At 41.1% G+C, this 10,393-nt stretch overlaps 1 protein-coding gene across 4 annotated transcripts in view; it reads left to right on the top strand.

The window, feature by feature from the left end:
• Positions 1-2,933: 2,933 nt before the first annotated feature.
• The window catches only part of Postn (periostin), a 30,700-nt gene continuing 23,240 nt past the window's right edge, over positions 2,934-10,393 (top strand). For all 4 annotated transcript variants that reach the window (XM_048424690.3, XM_048424688.3, XM_048424689.3 and 1 more), the window contains exons 1-4: positions 2,934-3,093; positions 4,433-4,531; positions 7,615-7,679; positions 9,298-9,455. In XM_048424690.3, coding sequence (XP_048280647.3) covers positions 2,972-3,093; positions 4,433-4,531; positions 7,615-7,679; positions 9,298-9,455 — 444 coding nt within the window. In that variant the 5' untranslated portion in view covers positions 2,934-2,971. The remainder of the gene's footprint in view (positions 3,094-4,432; positions 4,532-7,614; positions 7,680-9,297; positions 9,456-10,393) is intronic.

Genomic DNA, 10,393 nt, shown 5'->3' with positions numbered 1-10,393 from the left:
TGGGAGCCCCACTTCGCAGAGCTAGCCTTGGGTCAATGTGAATAACCAAGCCTATAGCTTGTCTTCTTGACTTCTCCAGACTCACCACTGATGTTCAATTTTATTTTACTTATATACATATTTTAAAGATGGAAAATCAATACAAGATTCTTACTTAATTTAAATTCTTTCAGCCTAATAATTTTAAAGAAAAATTCTGGTCTTCTCAAAGAACCCAAAGACCACAGAGCCTTGCCCAGCATTTCCCTTTGCAGGACTATAGTCCAGGCATTAGATAAGGCTAGCAGTCCCTAGCCTAGATACCTAAGTGCTGAGGGTGGAGCTTTCCCTAACAAGGTGCAGGGTTAACTTCAAGTGTTGGCTAAACTTTAAGTGTGGGTTGTGCTGTGTAATATACACGCAAGCCACTTGGAGCTCAAGTGTCATGATAACCCATGAACCATATCATATGTTGAAGAGGAAACGTTTAAAAATGCACGCGATACAAGCGAGACTGTGGACAGAGCGCTCTGGGTTTGAGCACGCAGATTTACGGAGAGCAGAGTCCATGAGGAGCCCCCGGAAGTGCCGAAGTTTGAGAATGGTTACTCACTGGTGAAAAAGCATGGCAGTGTGGTGACCTCATGGTCTCCGGAGGCTAGATCACAGAGAACTGCCTATAAATCTGCTTCCCATGCCTAGAGACAAGTGGCCCTGTCTCTCAGACACACTATCGCTCTTCAGTTACATAATAAACCATTCTTTCTCACTAATGACTTAGATCCCTGGGTCAGACTTTGCATCCCTGGAAAGTCAGACTTCATTTTCCTGACTTCCGTCATCTTCCCAACTGCTAGGAACATTGCAATGTCCACTAGGGTCAGGGTCCTGTCATGGAGCAGAAGAGAAAGAGCCCTGTGTGGAGAGAGTATGACTTCTAATGAGGACCCCGGAACAGAATGTGACCCTCCACAGATTTTTTTTTCCCAGTCTTTTCCACAACGTGAACTAACTTCCGTCCTGTTTCAGAATCTCACCCCTCCCCTCCCCCTTCCGTTAACTGTCAGCTGTGGTTCAGAATCCCTTCTTTAGCCTTGGACTTTCTCCCACTAATTAAATGCAGCATCACTTTTCTGGCCTGGCCTTGGTTTCTCTCTTTGTTCTCTGGATTTGCCGGTGGATTGTGTGTCTTCTGGATCTCATTAGCAAGGCCCTCCCTGATGTCATCGCTGATTTGATTCGTGAATATCTGAGGAGGGCTGGCATTTGTTGACCTCCGTGGGAGTTTTGTCAGTCTCAAACATGGTGCTCGGGGTGGAAAGATTTCAGATTTCTATTATTGGAAACTATAAAAAGGGCTTCAGAATGCCTTTTGTTATATGAGACTATGCTTTGCCTTGTGCAAGGAAGTTAAACCTGTATTGTTTATTTATAGCACAGTAACCTCTTAAATGTTACCAACAGCTTTCTAATCGCCAGTTGATTAATATTATATAGACCTTATATGTACGAGATAGGTCTGTCTATTCATGAAGCAGGTTTTAACAGCCCACCATTTGCACAATCTAAGAGTAACAAAGAGCTATCGTAAAAGCGAACAAGACAAAAAGCATATAAAGTTAGAATCATTTCATTTCGATTAGCATAAATAAAAGATTAGCGTTATTTATCACACAAGTATTCTGGAAGGAACACAGTTTAGCTTTCACGATGCCTCCTCTCCCAGCTCTCCCCGGATTGTTTTGTACACTTTAAATCCTTTAATACCAAGATTTCAAAAGTGACAGAGGCCTCTGACTCACGCTCAAACTGTGCTGCTCGATCCTGTCCTCAATAAATCAGCCGCTTGTCGCAGAACACTCCAAGACGATTCCCGCAGGAGGCCTACACATATCTCTCTAGATAAGGAATTCCCTCTGGCCTAATGTGCATTCCCCTTAAACTTTTCCAACTGGGAAACATAAAGAGTGCCTATCTTGCTCGTGGGAAAACAATACTGATATTTGTAACAGCACAGCCCAGAAGACACTGTGCATGCATTCAGAGACTACCGGTCGTTATCATTCCCAGCCTAACGGCCCTTCTGGTCCTCTGGCTTCTTCATCAATAGGATCCTTCACATCTGACACAGCCATCATGTGTGAAGAGGTTAAAAAAAAAAAAAGCGCCTCCCTCAGCTGGGGATGCTAAAGCCCAGCGCCAAGAGAGTTCAGTTGTTCTTTCAAAAATCGCAAGGATAGACTTGGCAGTGGCCCTGTTTCTTAATGTGCATTTAATTACCACATTACTTCTGGGTTAGTAATACTTGCTTCCAGGGCTTATCAGGATATGCAGCCTGTGTGTAATAAAAAAGCAATAAAAAGCAAATTTTATTATATACATACATAGATTCGTGTGTGTATGTGTATTTCAAAAGTTAGGGATACTCTCCCAAAGTAGATCTTTGTTAATTAACCCTCTATGTTTATTGAGAAGTGAAATGACATAGCCCAAATTTTATAGGTGTGCAAGGAACGTGCATATTAATTGTAGAAACCAAACTTTATATGTGTTGTAAATCTAACCAGCATTTGTGTTAAATTCCCTTTGTGATGTCTTTTCTGGTGAAAAATAACCTCAGTGTTGTGTTGTGAAATGGTTGTGATAAGATCACACCAGCAAAGCAACCGAGCTCAGAGACGCAGAGTAAAAGCGGCAGCCGGCAGAGTTTCCCACTCCCAACTCCGACACGGCTGTTTTCATAAACAAAACCTATATAGACGAAAGCCAGGCATTCTATGAACGCCACTAGAAGTTCCGTATGCTCAGAACCCAGCAGACTTTCACTGGCAGCCCGGAGCGGTTGATGCTTCTGGACAGCATCTGGAAGTCTCAGGTTGCTCCGGCGCCCCCTCCCACAGCCCCATGCTCCCGCCCACCGCCCAGAGGTATATAAACTCAGCTCTGCAGAGCCCAGGCCAGTTCCCTTCCTGGACGGAGCTCAGGGCTGAAGATGCTTCCTCTCCTGTCCTCATTGGCTCTGCTGCTGCTGCTGTGTGATCTCAGCCCTGCAAACGCCAACAATTACTATGACAAGGTCCTGGCTCACAGCCGCATCAGGGGTCGAGATCAGGGGTGAGTCCCTGGCTTTAGTTTATTTTTCCACTTAGCCTTTTCTAGAAATATGTATGAAGTTCTTTATAAATGTACCCCAGGGGAGTTGTTGGGGTGTTTGTTGCTGTTTTACTTATTGCAAGGTGACAGGAAAAGGAGAAATGAGTATTCTTGCAAGTATGTGTGTATGTATATATATATGGCTACTACAACATATATGTCTTAAATGCATGAAAATTGCTATCAGCATACTTATTATTACTTTATGTGGATTACTAATTTTAATGTAACTAACAAAATACAATAGGCTAATCCTTTATAATTCAGTTCACTTGAGTTTTTATTTCCTTCTAAAACTGCAGAACATGGCTTTCAAAATCAAAGAGTCTGCTGTTAGATGGAGTCATGTTAAAGGCTTTGAAAACCTCAAGGGATCTCAGCACAGATTTTACTTGATTTATATATGAAAATTAAACTCTGATCTGAATAGTTGGTTCTCTGAATTCTTTGAAGTATTTTTATCTTTTAGGAGAAATGTAGGATTTTAAAAGTTATGAGAAACAACTTAGCAACTTCAGCAAACATCTGTACTTTTCACATGTGTCTCTTGGCGTCGCTCCCAAGCCTTGGAGGGTTTCCTTAATACTCAGAGCACTCTTCCCCACAGTGGAGCAGGATTGCCAGCTTGTAAGAGAAAGCAAACTTGAAATTGCAAAGGAGGACACGTTTATTTGTCCTTGTCAAAGAAACAAGCTTCCTTTCTGTAAAGGCATTGCTCCAAAGTCACTCTGAACAATAATCCGCTTCCCTAAAGTACTAGGGAACCACAGAGCAGAGTGAGTAAGAAGGTGGGTGTCCTTAGCTGTCAGGCTCCCACGGTTCAGGTGAACCCTAAAGCCTCCCATCCTCCAATGAAGGCATGCTTAGTTTAAAAACAAGTGTGTGTGTGAGTGGCGGGGTGGGGGGAGTCACTATAATATTGGTGAGTACACAAATCCAGACTTGGCTAAATCAAATTCTGTGTGAATATTTCTATCTGGTTAACTTTTTGAAATGCTGATATTGTTCTCGAATATACAATGTGTCTTCCCTCCTTCACCCCCTCTCTTCCCCTTCCTCCTCCTTTTCTTCTTTCCTCCCTCCTCCCCCTCCTCCCCCATTCCTCTTCTCTTCCCTCCCTCCCTTAGATTTTTGCATTTCCTGAGACTCAGTAGGACTGGCTCAGGAGTTAAATTGGCACAAAGTTAAAATCCCATCTTGGAATGTCAAGTCCTAACCTCTCTTCAGCCTCCTGACCTGAAACTGTGAAGAGATGGTAGCCATGAGGATTAACTCTTTTTTCCTTCCCTTTCCTTCCCAGCCCCAATGTCTGTGCCCTCCAGCAGATTCTGGGCACCAAAAAGAAGTACTTCAGCTCATGTAAGAACTGGTATCAAGGTGCTATCTGCGGGAAGAAAACGTGAGTCTCACTCTTTTCTTCATTGACAGTTTCACAGTGAGCAGGGATTTCACTAGCCTCTTCTTGGGCACACGACCCAGTCTGAAAATCCTGTCCAGTCTCCTGAGTGTTTAAAGAGAGGCTCATCTGCACGGACAGAGAAACTGCTCTCATCTCCACCATTACAGGAGTGGGTTTCTCTCCAAGCCCATGAGCTGGAGGGGCCAAAACCAGTCCCAGGACAGCAAGATATGGCCTGAATCAACATGGTTTCTACTCCATTTGCCCTCTTTGTTGTTTGGTCTTCCTTTGTCTTAAGAGAGTCAGTTAAACTTTGTGTTTCATTTGCCCTTCTCACATCTACACACACACACACACACACAAGATCACTCTATTGAATATCCCAGTGACTAAAAGGATAATTTCTTTTAGCTTAGTGACCCAACTATGGCTTAGTTGTATCTTTGACTGATCAACTTAAAGCTGGAAAGCATTATTGCCTGTGTATTAGACAACATGATTAATTTATTTGACCATAGTCATTGGTAGGAAAACTAAAATCCCTGGATCTATAAAGGTTAGAAATCACTTAATGCCAGCTCATTATTTTACAAGGAGGGCACTGTCTCCAAGGTGGGGGTAGTTTAGTAAACCAGACAGGGTGGCCATGTCTTCCCAGTCATGAAAACCAGGACAAGGTCTCCTCACTCCATCAACCTGAACTGCATCCTCTAAGCGGTAGACTTGAGGGCAGCAGGGTCTGAAGATCTGCTGGTACACCATGATGAACTTCAGGTACCCACCAAAGAGTGGGAACATTGGTTCATAACTTACTTCAGCCAGGCGTGGTGGCTCATGTCTATAATCTCAGCACCCAGAAGGCTGAGGCAAAAAGATGACCCCAAACTCTTGGACAACATGAGCTCCAAAATGAGACATACTCAAAATTAATATAAACAAACAAACAAATGCATACATACATAGTTTATTTCTATCATTGGGCTACTGGTACAAACACTCAACACAGAACTACTAAATCTGGGGAAGTCAGTGATCTTCCCACGCTGAGTATGAAGGGAAAATGTTTCTATGATCTTCCTGGAAATTAAGGCAGTCTTATTTCCACTATGTAATTATATTAGAGATGCCAAAGTTGTCACGCAACAAAAGACTCTTGTTTTCCACTAAACAAAAGTTCTGCTTGTAGCCAGACATTTTACCAAAGCTGTAACAAGTCCCCTTAGCAAAATTTCCTCCAGTAGCTTCCGTTTCAAATCAGATTTACATCTCTTCGCCGAAATAAATGCAAATGCTAATCTCGAATAACCAAAGAAACCAATACTGTGGAGAGGGAGGAAGCCTGGCTTGCCCTCCCTTCCCTTCTGCTCAAGTTGCCAGCATCTTCTGGGTTCTGGCAGCTTTCAACTTGGCTTCTGGTTAAAGAGCTACTTTGGGAGTTTTCTGGAAGGAACAGACTGTGTCTCAGGAAAAGCACAAGCATCCCTGGGCCTTAGCTTAAGGTATTGTCTAGAATAATGGAGACTCCGTTTCATAAAGCGTTCTGCGGGTTCCCTGTGTGATGCCAGTGGTGTCTTCAGCTGGTTTTCAGTGATGTTTCTGGTGCTGCTCAGACAGTGAGGAACTGTCTAAGCTGTGCAGAGCAAGGACTGGATCTTCTTCTTGCTTTGTTCTACTTCTTGGCCATATAGGAAAGTGGACTTTTGTGTAGCATACATGGTCTCTGGGGACAAAACGCTTCAGTTGTATTGGAAGCGCTAATTTGGTTAAACACATTGTCCACTTATCCGTTGAACTCACGGACCACTGTTCTACAAGCTCACTCCTCTGCTGCATGACTTTCCTACTTTAGAGCTGAGCCTCAGATTATATTAGTGTGTCCTTATTATTATACTAGTGTGTCATTACCTTTGTCTCACAATGACTTGTCCTGTTCTCATTTATCCTCTAGCCTCTAGATTAACTAGACACATTTCATTTTATTGCTTATAATGTGCATACATCAAATTCATGAGGACATTTAATTAATTACTACATAGCCTATTTATTTCTGTGGAGACCTGTGTAAGTAAAATTGTCACCAAGGGGAAAATTAAGATTTGCATTAAGGTCAAATGAAGTTCCCCTGTTCCGGGTGCAGCCAACTCTTGAAACTACAGAGAAAGTTAAAATAGAATAGGAAAATTTTAACTTGTATATCACAATTAAGTTAATAAAAATAATATTAAATAATTAACTAGTAAAACTACTAACAATTTAAAACCTAAATAACTGTGTCTTAGTTAGCAATTCAGTTCACTGGGTTGACTGCTTGCCTTAAATGCACAAAACCCTGGGTTCAATCCCCAACACCACATAAAACCATTGGCTTTCATCCTAGCATTTATGGGATGAACTCAAGAGGATCAGTTTGGAGACATCCTCAACTTCGGAGGGAGTTCAAGGCCAACCAAGGTGTAAGAGATACTATATTATGAGGGAAAAATGAAACAATAAGGCAAGAGAGGCTCAAAATGAGTAAAATGTGATCCAAGTATATTGTGTATATATATTATAAAAACATCAAAGAAATCTTTTATTTTGTAAAATTAATTCATGCCAATAATTTCACATGAGATGGGATTATGTAAATTAGAATGGGTTAATGTATTTCTATTATTTCAAGGTAGCATATCCCAATGAGTATTCTTTTTCTACACATACCTAATGAAGTTATTCTAAAAACACTCTTTTGAGATTCACAGCCATTTGCGTTACCACTGCTCTTCCCATGCTAAAATGTTGGGAAGACTGAATTCTAATATATCAAGTCGCTTGTTTAAGAATATCTGTCTACTTCACAGTGAGCCTGCTTAATAAACTGTCCTTCAGGATGAAGATGCAGGAACCTTCCCCCGATACCACGAGGGTGCAGAGAAAAATTCAACTTACAAAAATGTCTGGTATCTGATGGGCAGAAACAAAAGCTGGCTTCAACAGTCTTAGCAAATCATGGGCATAAGTGTTATGTTCTGTTAGGTTTATGTAAATGTGTATATTTTGCATTTTCCTGGCTTAATATTGAGACTTTTTCCCTGTTTATGCAGCACTGTGTTATATGAATGCTGTCCTGGCTATATGAAAATGGAAGGGATGAAAGGCTGCCCGGCAGGTAGGATCTACAGTTCAAGACTAACTGGGGAACATTTCCTTTGTGAGGGATGAGGTAGACAGCTTGTGGGGAAGCCAATAGTGTGTGTGTGTGTGTGTGTGTGTGTGTGTGTGTGTGTGTGTGTGTGTATGGGTGTACAGGTGTGTGTGTGCGTATACTTAGCACAATCATAAATCTAAGCAAATTCTCCATGTTTTTGTGTTAATCTCATGCTTACCTACCCTAATGCTGGAATCGTAGACCTCTCTTCTCATAAGCACTGGAAGCTGATTGCTCTAGACACTAACTGAGAAGCCTAATCAAAAGTAACTCTGCTCCCCCTCCATGAAAGTTAAGTCCCCATCTTTGAACTTGTTTAAAAGCATGGTGCCTACTTTAAGAAGGCAGCATCTACAGTTGACCAGCTCTGGGCTTGTAATGGCCCTTGCTCTGAAATGTGCTCACTTTGAAATGTGGTTGCCTATAATTTTGCCAACAAAAAAGAAGCCATTTTTATTTCCTCTGGATTTGCAATGCCAACCATCACCCTTCCCCAGGCTCCCGGATCTCAATAGAATGGTCTCCTCCTGGGGCACAGGTCCTCCAGGCCTCGAAGTGGGTGTAGACTCCAGAGTGCTGACTTTTGTGGATTGGTACCAACCCATAGACAGTTCCTGGTATAATACTGTGTTCAGAATGAGATGCTAGGCTGATGTCTCCAAAACACTCAGGTCTGAGCAGCTGAGAGACTATCAAGAACCTTACTTGCTGAGACCTGGTGTTTGATCAATGATGTTGGTGACAATGTCCTGTGACTAACTCATATCACATCTGCAACCAGTTATATTACAGATTTTCTCAAATGAAACTGTGGAGTCGGGTTTGGTGTAGGATGTGTTTTGTTCAATCTAGGCATGGGCTTGCTATGAAACGTTAACCTTTTTCACTTTTACCCAGCTGTGTCATATTGAGAGTTCTTTTGCGGACTTTGTGATTTAATTTAATAACTGTCTGGGGGAATTGACTAAAGTAGTCATTTACTTTGTGATTATGTGTAAATGATACCAATTTTTAAATCAACAGTTGTCTACAGACAGCTAGAAATACCTTTTCAGTTGACATTCAGACTAGAGAGCCTTCTGAAAGTACTAGATAGATTTTCCTTAAATTAAAATGGAGAGAACTGTGTCCATATATTGCCTTAGTGACCAGGAATCATAAAGTTATAGATGTAAACTTAATATCCTGCTTGGAGATTCAGCACCGCGGCACGTGTTATCCTTGCTAGTCTCAATGAGCGACAAGAAGCAAGCAGCTTGTCTTTAGGTAAAATAATCAGATATATTTTTCTGGAAATTCTGATTAGTGATGTGATAGGATTTACTAAATGTTACTTCAGATTGAACTTTGAACATTTACTTCTTTAACACCAAGAATTTAAGGGATAATGGTTTGAGTGATCTGCTATTATATAATGCACTTGAAATGCAACTTTTCTCTAAAGTAGATGATACATGGGGTGTTATTGCTTAAATTGATTAGTTCAGTATACTGGGGGATAGGGCAAGGCTTGAATGATTGCAAAAACATATTCTGGAGATCAAGCACTAAGCATTTGCTCATTTCTTGACTGTTTCAGTGATGCCTATTGACCATGTTTATGGCACGCTGGGCATTGTGGGAGCCACTACCACTCAGCACTATTCTGATGTCTCAAAACTGAGAGAAGAGATCGAAGGAAAGGGGTCGTACACCTACTTCGCACCAAGTAACGAGGCTTGGGAGAACCTGGATTCTGTAATTAACCTTTCTTGTTATCTGAAACATTTATTTTGGAATACAGCCGTTTTAATTTTAGTTGATCAACTTATATATAAACCAGAGAACATTCTATATATTTCTATCATACACATGTGAGAATATATTAAGACAAGTTATTGGGCAAAGGTGTATGCTCTACTGCCATAGTGGGGCTCCCCAGGAGATAATCATTTTAAATGGAAAGAGAATGATTTTTATTTTTATTTTAAAAATTTTTATTAAAAAAATTTTTATTTTAAAAATCTACTCTAAGCTATATTACATTACATAGCAATATGTAATATTTATGTTTATAAACGACATAGTTATAGCTGAAAGAAAAGTTATATAAATAGTTTATACTTGTTTATAGGTGTGTAGCTACATGCCATATAGATTGCTATTCCAAAACTACCAGAATAGTAAATATGTATGGATAGTTAAACCAAGTGTTATAAACAATATTTGATTTTGTGAACAGACTAAGTTAGGATAGATTAACTCATAAAATATTCCTCCATTTCCAATTTTATACAACTAGCAGAAAACCACATTCCTACTTCCAGCTTCTGTGGAGATGAACTGAAAATCCCATGGGGACTCAATGCAGCATCTCAGGCAGAGCTATTACTGCTGAGTCACGGGCTCTTGTCTTTCCCTACACCTTAGCGCACTCCCTGTTCCTCTGAGCACACCCGCTGTGTTAGTGCTGAGTCACATTCTTGTCTTCCCTACACCTCAGTTCCCTCCTGATTCCTTTTCACACACCTGTGCATCCTCGCCTTAGCAACAAAGGTTAGATGTTTTCTCCTGGAACTGCTCCCGGCCCTTTGCCTACACCTTGACAATTTTGCCTTTCATTCTAGGGTGCACAGCCATAAAATCTGTAGGGTTTGTATTGATTTCCCTTGGGACCCCAGCGATTCTAATCTCCA

Source organism: Myodes glareolus, chromosome 20 (assembly GCF_982192425.1).
Source record: "Myodes glareolus chromosome 20, mMyoGla1.1, whole genome shotgun sequence".
In the NCBI taxonomy this organism is placed as follows: Eukaryota; Metazoa; Chordata; class Mammalia; order Rodentia; family Cricetidae; genus Myodes; species Myodes glareolus.
Note: the sequence above shows the minus strand (reverse complement) of the source record. Positions and strands in the feature narration are given on the sequence as shown.